The following is a 19,904-nucleotide window of genomic DNA, read 5'->3' on the forward strand; positions in this document are numbered from 1 at the left end:
GGAGTCCACCTGTATTTTCCTGGTGGCTTGGTGGCAGCAGAGATGGACAGGGACCAGATTTGAGAGAGACTTCTGGAGATAGGAGTCCACCTGTATTTTCCTGGTGGCTCAGATGGTAAAGCATCTGCTGCATCGTAGTGGGAGACCGGGGTTCAATTCCTGGGTTGGGAAGATCCCCTGGAGAAGGAAATGGCAACCCACTTCAGTGTTCTTGCCTGGAAAATCCCATGGATGGAGGAACCTGGTAGGCTACAGTCCATGGGATCACACAGAGTCGGACACGACTGAGCGACTTCACTTTCTTTCTTTCCTGGAGACAGAGAGCTAGGACTGGAAGGGCAGTTGGAATACATATGTGATGGTGCAAGAAGGTCATATGCAAAAACTATTCCCAGGTTTCTGGCTCAGGGGATTGGTGAATAAAAGCAAAAGATTTCCAGGGCACCAGGAACAGGAAAAGTACTAAGTTTAGTTTAAAAGGAGGAAAACTTGAGTTTTCCATAGAGCAATCAAATGCTTCCATTAGTGAACTGATAACAACATATAGAGACCTGCTTGTTCCTAGGCGGACATGTGCTTCTCTGAGTTACCACGAAACTAGCCTCTGCGTCTAGCACAGAGGTTCTCAGCCTTTGATGGACACCAGAGTCACTTAAGAAGGTTTTTACAAATGCACATGCTGGTTTCCAGGCTCCCCCGGTGGCTCACTGATAAAGAATCCACCTGCATAGGAGCCACAGGAGATGTGGGTTCAGTCTCTGAGTTGGGACGAGCCCCTGGAAGAGGGCGTGGCAAACCACTCCAGTATTCTTGCCTGGAGAAGCCCATGGACAGAGGAGCCTGGCAGGTTTATGGTCCATAGGGTTGCAAAGAGTTGGATACAGCTGAAGCGACTTAGCATGCATGCACGCATGCAGGTTTCCACCCTCAGATTTTCAAGCCCTTGGTGGATTCAATGCGAGGGCCAGGCATTAAAAAAAAAAAAAAAAAAGCTCCAATAAAAGATTCTTACATGCGTCAAAATTTGACAGCCACTGGAAAATAACAGATTAATTTCAAAAGAAAAGAGGGAGAAGGAGAAGGCTTCCTGCAGTTTTTGAATCAGCTGCTGGTTGACCTTCTCTACTCAACAGCACAGTGTTGGATGTCAAGTCGGCACGGTGCCCTTTCAGATCTTTCAATCTCAAGGGTTCAAGATCATGCTGTTACAGAAACCCCGGATTCCACCCCTGCAGACAGTGTGCCCGTTGAGTGATTACTGGCTTGACCTGAAGACTCTTATATTTCTGACATTATTAATGACCTCTTATGGCAAGCTGTCCTTTAACTTGATAACATTTTGTATATTTGCAAATACATATTTTTATCCATTTGCTTTTCTTCCTATGCCTGTATCTTCTACTAGACTGAAGTTTCATACAGGCAGCATTCTGTTTCTTTTGCTCATGATTGTGTATCTAGCACCTACCAAGGAAAACACAGGTGCTCAGTGAATAAATGAGCAATGAGTCAGATTTTTCTCATGAAAATGTTTCGGCTACTCTGCGTCACTTTCAGTATGCCTACAGATTTGTCCAGGAGGGTCTTACAGACCCAGGAAACAGTTTCAGAAGTGTTGAAATTACATACAGCTGCAGACAAGATAATTTTAGATTTTCTTCCTCGAGAAAACACTCTGGTTCCAAGAACTCTGATGTTCTATAAGATAGCTCCGTAGATAAAATAAGTCAAATTTTAAAATGGGGAATAAATAAAAGGGTGAAATAGGGACAGGTGTTTTGCCTAAAAAAATACAGTTTAAGCTCTGGTATTGTTCCTTATCAAGACCTAGGATGTCGTACCCTCAAAGTCTGATGAACTTGGGGCTTTCATATCATTTGTGTTAATGATCAGGTCTAATGATTAGGTACAAAACAAACGAAAGGATGAACTAATGGGGAAAAAACTCAAAGTTAGTATTAGCAGAGTAATTAAAGAAGTAGAAACGGGCTAACTTCAAGAGGCAAAAACATTAACATTTTTATATTGTGATCAATGTGCTTCTATAAGTTTGAACAAACATGTGTTAGGAATTCCCTGGCAGTCCATTTGTCAGGATACCATGCTTCCACTGCAGGGGACAAGGGTTTGATCTCTAGCTGGTGAATGGAGATCTTATGTGCCACAGGGCACAGCCAAAGCAGAAAAAACAAAAACAAAAAACAATGACCAACAGTAGTTGCTATGATATTTCATTAACTCAAGACATTTCAAAACATTTTACTATCCCGAGAGGTAATGTGAGGTGTTTTTTTTTTTTTTTTTTAAACACAAAAGTCATCAGCATTCTACTTTTCCTAAAATTTGCCAGGCACCTATTATATGCAACCACTTTTCACACTGATGATCTCATCTGATTCTCACAATTTTATAGATCAGGAAACAAAAAATTCAGAGTAACCTCAGATGCATGCCTAAAACTGAAATACTGTTGAAAAAAATGTATCAATTAAAATTTAAAAATCACTTAAGTATCATTCTAATCCAAATGAAAAATATACAGTATGCTTATAAAAGAATATTTTATTAATATTAAAATGGCAAATGTAGACTTCAACCATCAGAATGCTAGAAGAATACTATGCTCTAATTAATGATAAAATTTGGTTTAATAAGGAGAAAATAATACTGTTTCAGTTGATGTTATCAAAAAGATCTTAAGATTAGTGATATGATATATTGACATCATGTGCCCATAACACACCAAGAAGGGTAATATCACTTCTGACGTATGCTTGCCAAAATTGCATAACCTCAATTAAGTCATGAGAGAACCTGAGACAAACTCAAATCAAAGACATATAACCAATACTCTTCAAAAACATCACAAACATGAAAGACAAAGAAAGAATACGAAAAAAAGAGAAAGAATGTAGGGCTGTCCTATTCATTTTTTTATCTCTGATGTATTCAGATCATCTTTCTGAAGATCAGGAGTCAATGAATAGCACTGGCTGTATAAATGTAGGTTTAAGAAACTGGATTAATTCCATATCACACCCAGGGTATTAGCTAAATTCTATGATGCAAGCTTATTTTCATATCATTTGCAATTTTCCCCAAACAGCTATTAAAAAAAACAAAAACTAGAGACTTCAGTTAACTGATTGAAAATTACTTTATGCTAAGCTCAATCTACATGTCATTTCTTACAAAGGCTGTATATCTTTCTCCATCAGTATCTCAGCCCAGATGATTAGAGTTAGGATGGGTGGTACCACTGTCCAAACAGGAAAGCAGGCAGACAAGAGAAGTCAAACCAAAAGAGGGTGGGGGACACTGAAGCAAGGAGGAAGGAAACATTTTCCCCTTGAAACACACTCATTAACCTGGGAGTACTGCTAGAAGCTCCAGGCTAGAAGTGAGCAGCTTGCTCCTAAACAGATTTTAATTTTTAATCCAGTTGAATAGGTCAGGTGCTGCTCTCCCACCTGGAGGCCCTTCCCTGGACCTACCTGCCCCAAGGCAGTACTGCGGGTCTGCTAGTAACATTCACACTGGGTAACTGCTACCTCCAGGCCACTACATGACTGCGTGTTCTCATCCCCAAAACCCGCAATAAAAGGGGAGGGATCACAAGAGGTAGGAGGTTTCTTCTTAGATGTTTTTTAGGAGTGAGAAGAGACAGCCAATGAACATTTTTTTTTAATGGAGGTGGGTGGGGGGAGAATATCCATGTTTGAAATAAAATTCTCATAAATAAAGATCAGCTTTACTACTTAATTAAAATTGGGTGAAGGCACATACGTTGGTCCAAATGTGATGCTAATGAGACAAACGCGCAGACTCGAGAAAGATCTTCCAGGAAATCAGAACAAGTGTAGGGAGAATTGAACAGAGAAGGCTTCCACATGTGGGGCTAAAACAAACAAAGATGAACAGAGGGTGACTGACTCCCAAGCTTTCTGCAGACCCAAGATTAGCTGGGTATTGGCAGAGGCAGGCCTCAGCTGTCCATGAAAAATGAGAGCAGGTTTTAAAAGCTGCAGTTTAATTTCAAGGATACTCAACATTTCTCGTAGTGCTTACTGGAAAAGGCCAACACCCGTGTGTTTTATTGATGCATGGCAGAACCTCAGTCTAAAAGCACTAGGTCTGCCTCATGGCATTTGCTGAGGGTGTTTTAAACACATAGCTCCAGAGTCAAGAACATTGTTTCTCGGACTCAGTGAATGCATTATTAAAGGACTTCTGCTGTGCCCACCACTGGGTAGGGAGAAGAGGGGGCAGAAGCCTTGCATTCTGAATGCAAGGGGACAACGATGAAGTCATTCACTATAAACTCTAACGGCAACAACCCCAACTCACACTCCACCACCCCCTCTTCAATTCCCTTTTGGCCAATCTAAAAAAAAGAAAGAAAGAAAAAAAAAGGCAAATGGAAACATTTAAATAAAACTTATATAAAACTTCAGTTCCAAGCACAGTCTCTTTGGTTCTTCGGGGAATAAGGCTTTCACATCAGCCCTCATCAGCCAGTTCTACTCGCAAATCCAAGAGTATAATGTACTGGCTCTTTTCAATGAGATTCGTGTTAAAATCATTAAATGCCCACACAAGCAATTTTTTTATTAACTGAACCAGAAATAATACATAATGCATACCAATTTTACGACACAGAAGAGTTATTCACTTTTAGTAAGCCAAGAATATCTGTTGTACAAATTAAAAATCTTAGGAATAAGTCCGGTGTTTTATTTTATTTATTTTTTTTTTTTTAGTCCAGTGTTTTAAATAGACTATGGAAAAGCATGAAGCTTATGCCAGGTGAATTTTGAATACAGGAGAGCCTTTATCATTCTAGGAAAAATACTTTTCTACAATCAAGGCAAATTCTCTTAATAAATTCAAAAATGATCTATTTTTATTTAGAAAATGATCCCCTTTCACTTGGAAAAGTATTTTTTAAACTGCTCCCTTGGTGCATTTTAATACATAATTTTGATTTATAGACATCAGATTTACACAAAACTTTCCTAGCATATATCTTTAGCATAAGGCAAAGCAAACTGGTGACCAAAATTTCTTTCCTGTTAAGATGTGGGCAGCAAACACATGACCAGTATCCCCAGATGCATGGCAATAATATATGCAAAGTCCTACGTACAACTTTCCCTTTCAAGATAAGAATATAAAACGCTTTCTTCAGAAAATTCCAGAAGACCATAGTTTTAAAATTATACCTTTACTTGATACACTTTCCCCAGACTCAGAACCCTTATATTAAAAGAGCTGGTGCTGCCCAGGTTGGGTGCCTGAGACAAGTGCTCGGGCCTGGTGCACTGGGAAGACCCAGAGGGATCGGGTGGAGAGGGAGGTGGGAGGGGGGACCGGGATGGGGAATACATGTAAATCCATGGCTAATTCATTTCAATGTATGACAAAAACTACTGTAATGATGTAAAGTAATTAGCCTCCAACTAATAAAAATAAATGGAAAAAAAAAAATAAAAGAGCTGGTGCTGATACAATGGGTCGACCTCGTAAATATGTATAGAGCTCCCAGGGTGCCTCATCTTCCATGCTCTGAGCAGGGAGGTAATGGGAGACGGGTCAGGCACCGTCTGCTGGTCCTGACGTCGGGGTGCCCACGACTGGGCTGGCAGCACGGACATGTGTAACTGGTCCAAATGTGCTGGAACTATGTTCTCACGGAATGAATCGAACGCTCTGATGGTGCCGAAGAGCGAGCGAGGATTCTGGAAGGGGACGCGGGAGCAGGGAGGGCTGATGCTCAGCAGAGGAGATGACATTTGAGCTGGGTCTTAAAGGATGAAGAAGATTAGGGTAGGCAGGGGAGAGCATTCCAAGCCAGGGGAAAAAAATCACACCAGCCCATCCACACCAAGTGCTTATCACTGAATGTTTAAAATTTCCTTCAAAAGGATTCAGTTTTGTGAAGTCTTAACATGAAATAAAAATCACGAACTACATGGTTTCTTTCTCACTGGCCTGGCCTTCTCACAAGCAGCCTACACATTTCGGAAGTACCCGTCACAAGAAAGAGAGGATTTAAAGTTACCTTGGTAGAGGGTCTTCCCTGGTGGTTCAGCGGCCCTGTACTCCCAAAGCAGGAGCCTGGGATCAACCCCTGGTCAGGGGACTAGATCCCAACTAAGAGTTCTCATGCCACAAATAAAAAGATCCAGCATGTCACAACCAAAAATGGCCCTGCATGCTGCTGCTAAGACCTGGCACCGCCAAACGAGGAAATGCACCTATATATTTTAAATATGGTACCCCGGCAGGAACAGAGAAACAGAGAATGTGTCCATAACTGAAATAATAGTGGGAATTAGCACTGCAGATGTTTCCAACTGAGAAGTGCTACCACCGCCGTTCGGAAAAGCATACTGCAATCATCATAGCTTTTTGGTCTATTTAAAATATAAGTTAAATGGAAAGAAAGAGGGTCTGTTAAGAAAAAAGTTTGCCAAGAGCTATCAACTCAAGTGTGTAAGAATTTTGCTTCAGAAGGGAAGACAGCAAGGAGAAACTGATCAATTTCTCCCAGTCATTTAATCCCAGGCAGCCTTCATATTTCATACTGCGTCCCCCTCCTGCTGCAGAGGGACAAGCAGGAGGTCCCCTGGGAAGACCCAGAAGGAGGAAGCTTCAGGTTCTAATGCCCAAGTGAAGATGATGCTGAGAGGCTGAGACCAAGAGGAGGACAGGAGTTTACTGGGTTTCCACCGTTGCTATATGCTGACGATACTGGAGTTAAAAGCCTCCAGGAAATTTAAGGCAGCTGGAACCTAACTATAATAGAGTTATACATTAGATTCTTCACATTTTACAAAATGAAGTTAATTCATTCATATTGGTATTTCTTTCAAAGAGGTGTACACATATGTGTAAGTGCTCGTGTGTGTGTGCACCTGTGTGTGCAAGAGAGGTTAAAGAGATAAACCAAGTGTCCAGACTGTGTGCAGTGTTTACTTTGAGCCACGGACAAGCAGAGCCAAGCTGCAGCAAGAGTGGATTTAGGAAGATGAGCCTCGGGGATTAACTCTCTTGTTATTCCCCTTGTAAAAGAAGGCGGCTTCAGAGAGCTGAGCGTGTGTCTCCCCGGATCCATGTGTCCCCCTCCTCCCCAGGAGGGTGTGTGGGCTGCCTGGGGCTCTGGGTCTGCTGCTGACTCACTGCCTGAACTGGGGCTGGTCATGGTTCTCCCAGGCGGAGAGGAAAGGCCGGGGTGTGGGTTACACACTTGGCTCTGGCCTTCCTCCCCAGTGTCCTCTGATTGGACAGCACAACGTGATGTTCTAAAGAAATGTTATCATCCTTCTGGGTTTTATATTTGCACGTGTTGGAGCCCCTGTAATAATAACAATGCCCCACCTAGTGTCAGAATAGAGAATACTGACTCAGGAGTGTGAGCGGGCCCTTCATGGCTTCAGGGCTCAGAATGGCAGGGGGCACAACGGATGCCTGCTTGGTGGTGGGGGGTGGTCTTTCTCTTGTTCCCCCTGCCCAACTTGGTGATGTGGGACATTTTTTTACAACAGGTCTCCTGGGATCACCTTTCCCACTCTTCCCACTGGCAGCCACCACCATCAGCCTGAGAGAGCCCCCGGGGGATGGGAGGCAGCACCTTCCCTAGGGAAGAGCCGGAGAGAGGCTGGGATCCTGGACTTAAACCGGGGACTTCTGCGGGGCTTTGATCCTCTATCCTGCTTTCCTCATTTCTTTCCTTCCAAATGCTCCCACAAGGAAAACCTCTCCAGCCCGCTGACAGCTACCCACACACACGTCCACCCTCCCAGGGTCTCTGTAGCTGCATCCTCTTCTTGCTCAGTGGACCCCACAGGAAAGAAGACAAGGGAGGGAACGACGCCCGCAAGGGGGCGACACGTGCATCATTTAGACATGATCCTCCCCCTTATGTGTTTGACACGCCTGTGGATTTGTGTGTGTGTGTGTGTGTCTCCATTAAGTGCCAGGGCAATTTACTTTTTATACTGCTGTGTACAAACTGCTTCATTTTGGAACCTGCCTCCCTCTTCGGATGCAGGTCACTTTGGCGGAACAGTGTCTACCTCGGGCCAGACACCGTCATAATGATGTCTGGGCTGAGAGAACATGCTGAGCCCACACTCAGAAATTCTCTGTCACACTTCCCGGTCTGCTCCCAACCTGCGACCCAGGTGACTAGAGGCACATTTTACTTCTTGTGACCAAGTTCAGTGACAGAGGTTTACCATCCTCAAGCCTCATTCCCGTGACGGCTGCATCCACCCCACCAGCAGGGGCTGAGGTTCCGGAATGCATACGAGCTGGCTGGGCTGACGGTTCCAAAGACTCACCTGCTCTGATCTCTTCCAACTGGCGGCCTCCACTAGTCTGCCTTCTAGTCTTACCTTCCGCTCAGTCACTTTGAATTCTATCATTTACTGGCTCACTGTGACTTCTGCCCAGCCCTCAGCCCTGGCCCGTCAGCTGAATGTGCCCCTACATTCCAAAGTCAGCTTGATTCTAAGTGGCCCATATTGTCCTCAACTCCCCCATTCCCTAGGATCTTCAATGCCCGTCCTGAAGGCAAGGCATCCTCTGACTGAATTTAGAGTGATGCTTTTGAACTGTGGTGCTGGAGAAGACTCTTGAGAGTCCCTTGGACTGCAAGGGGATCAAACCAGTCAATCCTAAAGGAGATCAACCCTGAATATTCATTGGAAGGACTGATGCTGAAGCTGAAGCTGAAGCTCCAATACTTTGGCCACCTGATGAGAAGAACTGACTCATTGCAGAAGACCCTGATGCTGGGGAAGACTGAAGGCAGGAGGAGAAGGGGATGACAGAGGATTAGATGGCTGGATGGCATCACCGACTCGACGGATATGAGTCTGAGCAAGCTCTGGGAGATGGTGAAGGACAGGGAAGCCTGGCGTGCTGCAGTCTGTGGGGTCTCAAAGAGCTGGACATAACTTGGAGACTGAACAATGATGACAGAGTGATGGTCTCAGCTCAGTTCCACTGACATCAATTCAGAACCGGCAGCTGTGGTACCCTTGAGAACAACTGTTACTCAACCAACCATTGAGGCAGCTCCCACAGAACACTCACAAGTGAGATTTGCCTTAGGGAGCCACCAGGACGTAGGGTCTCTGCTAATTACTAGAGAAAGAAAACATCTGGAATATTTACTGAACACCTAGAACAGTGGCAGGCACACTATGGGGATCCCTCAAAATTTGGCAAACTACGTAAAGACATCTTTCAAATAACAAACTGCAAATATTGAGAGGTTATGATCAGATACTGTAAGTTCCCTCAGGGTAGAGAGTCTGGGTTTATATCCATCCTCAGGGTCCAGTGCAGGACCTGGCATTTAGTAGAACTGGCAAATATTTGCTGAGTTAGAATGACTTTGTTGATAAGAGTATGATAAGAGTATGTTGATAAGAGTATGTTGATAAGAGTAAGTATAAGGATATCTAATTTCCCAGGAATGTGGACGAGGCCGGACTTCTGAAGATGTCCAAAACACAACTATCAGATGGGTGGGAGTTCTGAATCTATTAATACATGCTAGGGTGTTCCTGAGCACAAGAGCCTGTGAGTCTATGCGGGGAGTGTGGAGCACCGCAGGATAGGAGTGGGGACTCTGCAGGACAGTGTGACCCAGGGTACATTTCCCTTCTTCTGGGATCCTTGGCACCTTCAGGTCAGACCTGTGATGCAGGAGATGGACAGCTACTTACTTATAAGCAAAAACAGGAATGTGGGTTTGGCTCAGCATCTCTGATGCCTGAAACACATCGACAGTAAGCAGCCAGGTACAGGCCTCTAATGGAGCAGAGCAGAGCTGGCCAAACAGTTAGATGGCAAGGAGCTAAGACGATCAGGCTTCTAGTGAATGGTGTAAGTAAGCCTAGTAGCTTAGAGCATTTAGCTACTTATTTTTACGGCTTAAGAACTCCATGAATGTTTGGAACTCTATACTTTTAGGTTAATCAAGGGTACATGATTTTCAAAACACATTAAAAGAGGTTAGTGTTCATTTCACATAAAATAGAAAGGATCCATCTTTAAAATGCTCACAGCAACTGGTGCTTTTAATTGAGCAGAAGAAACATATACAGATATAGAAATGTTTCATCCTAGCTAGGGTTCCTGACAGTCATCCTCAGAGACACATTTCCACAATGGATGTTTCAATTACTTATGACAGTAATATTTATTGAAAGGTGAAACCATAAATGTATAGGCCCTTGAAACATTATCGACCAAAAGTAAATTACACTGCAGCTGGTGCGCTGCATTCTAGCCCCACTTTGATTTTATCAGCGTTTGTCAATTAATCAACGTGAACCTTGTAAAACACGTTCTCTTATTAGTGGAAACAAGCAAGTGCTTGCAGACTCTGAAGGAAAGGTCACTTAATAATTTGCTAATTGTGCAAAGGCAGATCTACATTTTTTAAAAAAGGGCAACTCTCAGGACCACCCTGCAAGAACAGAACTTTCAGTCCAAACTTGCTAACTGAATCGTGGTCAGTGGTTCAGCTGTTTGTATGTTTGTTTGTTTGTTTTTGGTATTAAATACGGAGAAAGATTAAGAAGGAAAGAAATTAATCTAGCTGCGGATTTTCAAGATTTATTTTAGGAAGTTTTTGTTGTCACCTCTGACACTTCAGAGCTGCTGCCAACCTGGAGGCTAGGGTTATATAAACAAATCAACTATATTTCCTTGGCAGAGGAGTGGAGAGAAAAAAAGACAAAGCCTCAGAAGCGGGAAATGAAGCAGCACAAAAGAGCCTGGCAGGGCAGTGTTTTCTTTCCTTCCTTTCTCTTTGCCTCAATTCATCCTCCATTCTGCTACATGAGATGTCAGCCCCTTACTTCTGACTGCCTGGTTCATTTTAAGTTCAATAAGGGAGAAAGAAGCTGAGCCCAGCTCTCCCTGGAGGGAAGACAGGTTTCGTCCAGACCCGCCACCTCTCCCGACCACCAAGAGTAGGCTTTGCCTTCCGGGCAGCGCACTACCTCCACCGCCCAGCACGCTGCGGTCACCAGAAGGGCTCAGGGAAGTTTAAAATGGGTCACATACCTCGGAGAGCGATTTCTACCCTGGGGTCTGCAGGGCTGAACCGAGAAATCCGCACCATCTTAGAAGTCTAAGTGCAACTTAAGAAGATATCTCGTGCCTCGAGGCGTTTGGAAGAGCAGGAGTTTTGAACAGAGCTGAGAGAGAGAATGTTCCTTGAATGGAGATGGGGCTTGGCAGATGGTCTGGGCAAAATGCTTTGCTGCAGGGCTCCTTTATAACAGCAAGGCCTGGGTGGCCCTCCGCTTGCTCAAACTGGCTTATCAATCCATTCCATTCCATTCGGTTCCGCGTTCTAAATAAGTCATTATTTTAAGTCATTATTTCGGGCACATTTCCCTAAACAGATGCAAACACTCTTTTCCTGTGTGAGACTCCCTTGGGCGAATTAGGTTTCTTGGAATAGGGTCAGGGAGCAATCAAACAAAATACCTACCCAGCAACAAGCATGTGGCTTCAGGGGATGCTGTCATTATTTTTTTTTTTTTTTGCAGGTCACACCACAAGTCAAATTTTAGAGACTGTTCTGGCAGTAATGTTGAATCTGATCAGGCCACATGTGGAAAGCAAAATCCTGCTATCTGCAGCCCAAGTTTCCTTTTGCGGTCATGACAAATAAGTCCCTCCACCCCCAGTCTGATCAACGTATAACTGACAATATTGTATAACATACAATTTTGTTTGATATACTGGGCTGACCAAACAAAACGTTTGTTTGGGCTTTTTCATAACATCTTATGGGAAAACTCGAAGGATCTTTTTGGCCAACCCAATACGTATGACAAAATAATAATGCAATTTTTTTTTTTCTCTGCCTGTTTGGGCCTCCTCCCTCTCCTCGAGTGGGCACTGTGAAGCTGCTTCATGTGTTAACCAGATCTCCCAAATGGCAAAAAGGCCAGTTCAACCATAAAGATCAATTTCTCTTCTGGCACTAGCCATGTAACTCCTTGGAAGATAAGCATTCCTTTCTCAATCCAGTAAGGGGTTATGGTGACCCACCACTTCCCTTGTATGTGTACACATCTCTGCATATACAAAGCCAATATATTATTTCCCTTAAAGATAGTGGCTGGTGCAGAAGAGACTGATCAAAAGATCAAGGAGATCCTAGGCTGCACTAAAGGAAGTTCTTAGCTTAAATATTTACAACCTTATTAATGTTACTAGCTATATTACTTGTATTATACTACTTGTATTCTATTTTACAAGATTATTGTTTCTTGCACTATCAAATGCAATGATAAACGGTAAAGTGATTAAAAAAAATGATGACCAGGTGACTTGAAACAATTAACCAAACACAGAGTTCTATTAACATCCATGATGGCAAATATAACTCTAGATGTGGGAAGAGAAAACTCTAGATGTGGATTAGAGAAAACCATCTCCTGAACCATAACAGGGTCTTGGTTCCCTTACCTATAAAATCGGGCTTTTGGCTACTGTTAATGAGACCGAGCACACTAACAGAACACTGAGAAGCTTATCAACGAAATCCTTGCTTGACCTGGAAATGAGCATTCCTAGCACAGTGGGACAAACTGGTCCTGGTATGCCTCCAAAACCATAGGTGAAATTAAGACTGAAAAGGAGGGACTGTAAAATAAAGAGGGCTGTTCACCATACAGTTCTACAAGACTCAAGTCATTAACCACTGCAGTTGCTGACCTACAACACACCCTCAAAGGAATTTGAGGCAAAGATCAGGATGCAGTACTTTGTGCTCTAGGAAAACTGGCAAAATTGACCCTAAGATCACTAGAGATTTTAGGAGAAAATTTTATCAGCTCTCAGATCCTTGCATACTCTGAATGTAGAAAAGCCCGAAAACCATGAAACACTTCTCTTCCTTGCAACCAGCAGTAAACTTCTACCAAAATGCTTGCTTAATTGCATGCACTCCCTTCTCCAAAAGTCACATATACACCAACCTCCCCACTTTACATCTTTGGAACAGCTCTCAAGAGTTCTCAACTGTCTTTCAGGTTATAATCCTCAGGTTGGTTTGAAAAAAATTTACACTTCTTTCTTAGATTGACTATTGGTTAATTTTTTTAATCAACACACATTATATTGTGAAATGATGACCACAATAAAACAGTTAACATACCCATCACCTCACAGTTACCTTTCTGTGTGTGTGTGGGAGTGGTCAGTTGACAAAGGTTTATTTTTTTATGGAAGCACAACTGATAGTCATAAAATAATGAAAATTTTCCTTGTCTTATATTTCTAATTAAAAGCTGCTAATCAAATCCTAATTCCTTAATAAAACTGTAGCAAAAATTTTTATAAGGGAAACGCTACCATGAAATTATTATCTTCTGTTCTCATCATTTTACCTAACACGTGGAATATTTCTGAAATAGATATTCCTTATTGTATTTTTTTCTTTGAGTCATAGGGAGAAAAATCCCTTTTATACTTTTAATATTTGCTTCTATGAACTTCAGCTTCAGTTAGCTCACTTCCATACATCAAGATTCTTTTGAAAGCAGAAGAGAAGAAAAAGAAAAAAGAAAAACTCAAGTCATTTCAGTTATGTCCAACTCTTTGCGAGCCCATGGACTGTAGCCCGCCAGGGTCCTCTGTCCATAGGATTTCCCAGGCAAGAATACTGGAGTGGGTTGCCATTTCCTTCTCCAGGGAATCCTCCCAACCCAGGAATTGAACCTGGGTCTCCTGTGACTCCTGCATCGGCAGGCGAATTCTTTACCGTTGAGACAGCAGGGAAGCCCAAGAGGTAAATGCAAACGTGGTGAGGGAAGCTGCTGGGGGACCTGAAAGCCGCTCCCTGGCAGGAGTTATCTCTACCTGAAACATACACACAGTGTTAAGCCACAGGGAAGAAATGAATGGATGTGGGTGGCAGGTTTTCCCTTGTTTCCTGGATGTCTCAGAACACTGTAAATAAGTTTTGTGTGTTTCAATTCAAATGGTTCCATTATCTTGGAGGTCCTAAGCATTCGTAATAGCAGTTTCTGGAGTATGCAAAGCTTATGCTTAAGGAGCATTACTGGCATTCAATGTAGTCAGACTGCGTTAAGCAGATTTACAGCCCTGTCCACGGCTCTCCTTGATCGTCTTTATTTAAAAGTAAGTTCAGCCTGATGAGGTGGCTTAAGCGTCTGCCTGTGTTTCAGCCTGTTAGCCATGCCCGCCAGAACATCTGGCTGTGCCGCGCCCCCTTCACCACTTCTCTCAATGAAACTACAGTTGCCAAGGTGAATGGGAAGGACTGGCAGCTGCACTTCACCAGGAAAAAGAGTTTCACGGGGGCAGCTTGTTCTCAGACGTATCCAGGGCTGGGATTGCCCAGGCGGCTCGGTGGTAAAGACCGCCCACCAATGCAGGAGATGTGGGTTAGATCCCTGGGTCGGGAAGGTCCCCTGGAGAAGGAACTGCAGCTCACTCCAGGGTTCTTGCCTGGGAAATCCCATGGACAGAGGAGCCGGGCGGGCTGCAGTCCATGGGGTCGCAGAGTCGGACACGCTGGAGTGAGTGAACAATGACATGGCTAACATCCTGGCAGACACGTGTCACTGCGGACCATTTGTGACCTGCAGTTCCCAAGAGGAGGGGCGTGCAGGGCCTCCACGGGCCACGCGGGGCCACACGGGCAGGTACCGGGACTGCCCACAGGCAGGGGAAATAAGGAAGGAGTGTGGACAGAAGTCTTTCCTGTGGTCTCTGCAAGGTTCGAAGGTTTAGAATTCGGCAGTTTACGTATTTTCAGCGTGTTCTAAGGCATCGGAATGACTCCTAACTGTCCAGCAGCTGGCCCTGGTATAATCTAGGGCAGGGGGATAGTGTTCTGGATAACGAGAGCCTGATAAAAAGGGGCAGGTGTGGACATGGCCTCAGGTCTGGCTCACCTGCAAACCAACGGTGTGATCCCAGGCAAGCTGTGTGCTATCTCTGTGTGAGTGTGTGGAAGTCACTCAGTCGTTTCCAACTCTTTGTGACCCCATGGACTATACAGTCCATGGGATTCTCCAGGCCAGAGTACTGGAGCGGGTAGCCTTTCCCTTTTCTAGGGGATCTTCCCAACCCAGGGATCGAACCCAGGTCTCCCAGATTGGAGGTGGATTCTTTACCAGTTAGGGCAGTGCCTCCCGGCATCTGGAAGACTCTAAGACCTCAAAATACATCTCACAAAATACTGAACACAAAAAACAAGACTAATATGAGCCTGTATGGAATACTGCTGTAAGAAACATAAAAACAGAGCTTCTCAAACTTTACTGTGCCTAGGAATCACCCGGGTATTTTGTTAAATGGCAACATCTAATTCTGATTCATTGCATCAGCTGGGGCTTGAAATTTTGCATTTCTAATAAAGTCCTCAGTGATGTTGGGACCTTGATGATGCTTTGAGTCATTAGGGATAAGAATATTCCTGGATCAGCTTCTGCAGGGAAAACAGAACTTAACATTTACTGAGCCTTGCTTTGCACTAGATACTGCGAGGCCCTGAATACACACATTTCACCTTGTTTTGTTTGGACAATATCCTTTGTTTTTAAGAAGAATTATCCCAATATTATAGGGAAGGGAATTAAGACTCAGGATGGTTAAGTAACCTGCCACAGGTCACTTAGCTGAGACTCAGAAGATATAAATATATCTGACCTAGAAACCCAATTTTTCCTCACCACACCGTAAGTACAGATGGTTTACTAAGATGGAAAATAAAAAGTCTCTTTTGGTAAAGGCTTCAGAAAATATAAACTGTGGACTTGAAAGGTGGTCCGTATACAACTTGACTTCCGGAAAGAAGAGAAATTCTGACTGGTGTCCATTATCTCAGGAACAGAAATAAGCAGTGCTGACTAAAGAACTTATATTTTACTATAGCCAGTGGAGAAACATTTTAGACGGATTCTCTATTACACTTGTGTCTTTATTGTAAAAAGTGACGCACGTCCATGGTTAAGATAGAAACAGAGTCTGCCTTCCTCCTGCATGCCCTATGTTGTGTAGGGAGAACTACTGTTAGGTCTGTGTCGGTTTCTAGAAATTCTGTGCAAATAGCAAACTTCTGTGCCAATAATCAGCTTTCCCACACAAATTCATTCATTCCAGTCATTTATTTTTCCAGGGGGAGAAACAGTAAATAAAACACGCAACATCCCTCATCACCTGACATTCGACTGGGTGAGCTACATCACAAACAAATACACATTATGTCAAACGGGAATAAATGGCAATAAAGAAAGAGCCAGCAGTGGAGGGCACGTGTTTCCAACTATAAATGCAGTGGTTAAGGAGGGCTTCATGGAAAAGATGGTATCTGAGTAGACATGAAGAAGGCCATCTTATTCCACATTGACTTTTTTCCTTTAGCGATATCTATTAAAGCTCTTGCTGCATCAGAACGTAGAGGTCTACCTCGTTCTTGTTAATGGGTTCATAGTTACCCTGCTGTTCACATACACCACAATACGGATGGGCATTCTGTTATCTTCACAAAGGAAACATTTTACATTCATCTTGTGATTTAATATGTTAGGGGATCATCTGAGTGGCTATAAGGAGATGTGGGCAGCGTGGTATAAAGCCTGATGAAGTAGAAAGAGCAATTAGGTGCAAAGCTGTGGGTGGGAATCCTAGTGGCTGATCAACCAGATGACTGTGTTATCACTGACTATTTACTGAAAATCTGCTTCATATTGGTTTCCCAGTATGAAGGTACCACAGGTAGCCCTAGTGGTAAAGAACCTTCCTGCCAATGCAGGAGACATAAGAGACGTAGGTTTGATCCCTGGGTTGAGAAAATCTCCTGGAGGAGGGCCTGGCAACCCACTCCGGTATTCTTGCTTTGCCTGAGGAATCCTATGGACAGAGAAGCCTGGCAGGCTAGTCCATAGGGTTGCACAGAGTCGGACACAGCTAAATGGATTGAGCACACATACACTGCTTTATATTAGCGCTTTATCCTTTCCTGCTACAGCTTAGACAGGGCTGCGTCCACCAGGTGCAGGGGAATATCTAAAAGCTTCTCTACCCTGAGACTGAGGCAACATTCTACTGACATTTTCCTCAATTCCAAGCTACCCTCTAATCCCTGCAGAGTCAAATATAAACCCTCTGGGTGACACTTTTCCACATTCCCCACAAAGGAAACACAAGCAAAAATTTTAGGGAGCAGTTAAGCCTCTGGGCTCTGAGTATGAGCTTCCTCTTTTAGGAGAAAACACATCAGCTTCCTTAAAACCAAAAGGCACATAAATTCCTTTCCTTCCAGTGATATTTATTTATACAGATACAGATGTTTAGCATCAGGCCATATGACTGAACAGATTTCACATGTAATGGAAGATTCATTTATTCATTTAATTATTATCTGAGGCAGTACCTGGCTTATATCAGCACTCTGCCAGCCTCTGGAAGAGGAACAAATATCTGTGCAGTATGGTTCCTGCCCTTGCTACCTGCTAACTCTGAATAGACTCGACAAGGGGAAAAAAAACATAACTGATTGAAAGCCATGTGTAGTCAGTGGTGCCAAGGATGAAGCAAGAGGAATTAAAAGAAAGGGGAGGATGCTGTGATCCAGAGAGGGGGTCCGGGCTGAGATACAAATAGGAAGAGATGCAGGTGGATCCAGGGGATTTGGGGAAGGGATGTGTATGTGTGTTGGGGGGGATATATATGAATGGAAGGTGAATATAACTATGCATTATATTTTTGTGACCCCATGGACTGTAGCCTGCTAGGATCCTCTGTCCATGGAATTTTCCAGGCAAGAATACTGGAGTGAGTTTTATTCTCTCCTCCAAGGGGTCTTCCTGACCCATGGATTGAACCTACTGTTTCCTGCATTGGCAGGTGAATTATTTACCACTGCACCAATTATACAAGCAAAGGCTTAGGTGAGGGAAAACACAGGCATTATAAAGGGAACATGAAGTGACCCAGTAAAGTTTAAACACAGAATATGGGGGCTGGTTGCAGATGACAGGAGATGTCAGCTGGAGTGAGACTGGTAGATGGTTCTCAGGCCCCTATTTTGTCGTTAGACATGAGATAGAGAAATGAGTCCTGAAAGAGATCAAGAAAAGCACCACTGACCTCTTCTTCTTTCCCTGTTTTTTCTCTTTCTGGGAGAGGGGTACCATGTACTTTGCTTTTATAGCCTCTGCTTCTGATTCCAGTAAATTGAAAAACCAACCTAAAACTTTTCAAAGTCACACATGCCTAGAGCTTAAAAAGGCAAGCAGGATATAAGAGGCCTATAACCCAAACCATCTATCCCTCACCCACCTTGTCCCTGCCACCCCCCCCCCCCCCAGAAACCACATTTTGTGTGTGTGTGGTTTGCTTTTATTATGAAAGATGATACTTTGCCTAAGCGAGTAGCCTCCAGTACAGGTAAGACTTTTGCCCCAGCTGGTTACTTTCAGTATGGTTATACCTAGGGGCTGGTCCAGGGCAGGAAGCCTAGCCAGTGAATCTAACCCAGCCCTCTTTGAGGTAGAAAAGGACATGGAAAAGGATACTGCTTGTAACTTTCAATTCTGAAAGTTACATATATTTAAGATTCCATATATTTAAGTGATACATGTACACTGATATTTCTTAAATGATTGTTTGTAGAGCTTACCTAATGTCTTACTACTCTGCAAAATGAGGAAAACTTGACACTCTTATACCATCACCACCTCCCAAAGCGCATTCTTCTCTCATCTTTCCAGTTGGCTAAATTGGAATCTGGGGTTAAATCGATATTCTCTGTTTACATTGTTATGCCATGCAATATCGTTTACTTTTAAGTCACACAGAACACATGTTCTAGCTTATTCAATCCTTCTCATTTGTGCTGTCTTTTTTCTTCCTTTTTGTGTGTATTTATTACTAACTTTTAAAGGAACTATCAAAGCCCTGTTCCCACCACTTCTGACATGAGCAACGCGATCTGCGACCCTCTCAGATCTGTCTGTCCCTCCACAGGCCTCCCATTCAGTCCGCCCAGGCTAGTGGTTCCGCAGGCCAGCTGCCCACCTGTTGTCCCGGGGCTTCTTTTTAACACCATCTGGCGAGATCCCTGCGCCTCTCGCCTGTGCTGAGTCCCCCGCCTCCTGGATCCCATGGTTGCCTCTTGCTCGGTTTACAGCCTCATTTTGTGGAGCTCATTCTCTAGTAGCTTCCTGAGAAAAGGTACACGGGAGGCAAATTTGTTGAGACCTTTCTTGTGTGTCTGAAAAACGTCTTAACTTCCACTCTCATGCTTGCCCGTTAATTAAGCTTTCTAATTCTAAGTAAAAGTTATTTCCCTGTAGAACTCTGAAGGCTGAGTTTCACTGTCTTCTAGAGTCCAGTTTTGTTGCGGTTGAGAAGTCTGAAGGCCACTTGTTCTCTTGACCTTTCATCTGTGACCTGGTTTGTTTCTCTGGAAGGTTTAGGAATCTTCTTTTAAGTCTCTGGGATGCTGAAACCTCAGAGAATTTTAATGAAAATTCTTTACTTATCCATTGTTCTGGGCACTTTCTCCCCTTTAAACTGGAAATTCCTATTGTTCTGGTTTGAAATTTTTCCTGTATTATTCTTTGATATAATACACCATTTTTTTTTTTGCTATTTTTCCTTTGGGAACTATCTATGGTAAAATGCTGAAGCTGGTGGACTGATCCAATCCATTTTTTACCTTCTCTCCTCCACCCTACTATAACTGCTGCCTGTTAATCTACTTTCTAGAAGGTTTGCTTGACCTGACCTTTTACACCTCTGAATAATTTTGTTTTTAACTATGAGTTTAATTTCGAAGATCTCTTTCTCATTTTCTGATTGTTTCTTTTTTTATAGAATTTACCTTT

At 43.4% G+C, this 19,904-nt stretch overlaps 1 protein-coding gene across 2 annotated transcripts in view; it reads right to left on the reverse strand.

Moving 5' to 3' along the window:
• ENOX1 (ecto-NOX disulfide-thiol exchanger 1) overlaps positions 1–19,180 on the reverse strand; it is a 290,859-nt gene extending 271,679 nt beyond the window's left edge. The window contains exon 1 of one of the 2 annotated variants that reach the window (XM_070471188.1): positions 19,093–19,180. In XM_070471188.1, coding sequence (XP_070327289.1) covers positions 19,093–19,180 — 88 coding nt within the window. The remainder of the gene's footprint in view (positions 1–19,092) is intronic. The other variant, XM_070471187.1, reaches the window with a different exon arrangement.
• Between the last annotated feature and the right edge of the window lie 724 nt (positions 19,181–19,904).

This window comes from Odocoileus virginianus, chromosome 8 (genome assembly GCF_023699985.2).
Source record: "Odocoileus virginianus isolate 20LAN1187 ecotype Illinois chromosome 8, Ovbor_1.2, whole genome shotgun sequence".
NCBI lineage: Eukaryota > Metazoa > Chordata > Mammalia > Artiodactyla > Cervidae > Odocoileus > Odocoileus virginianus.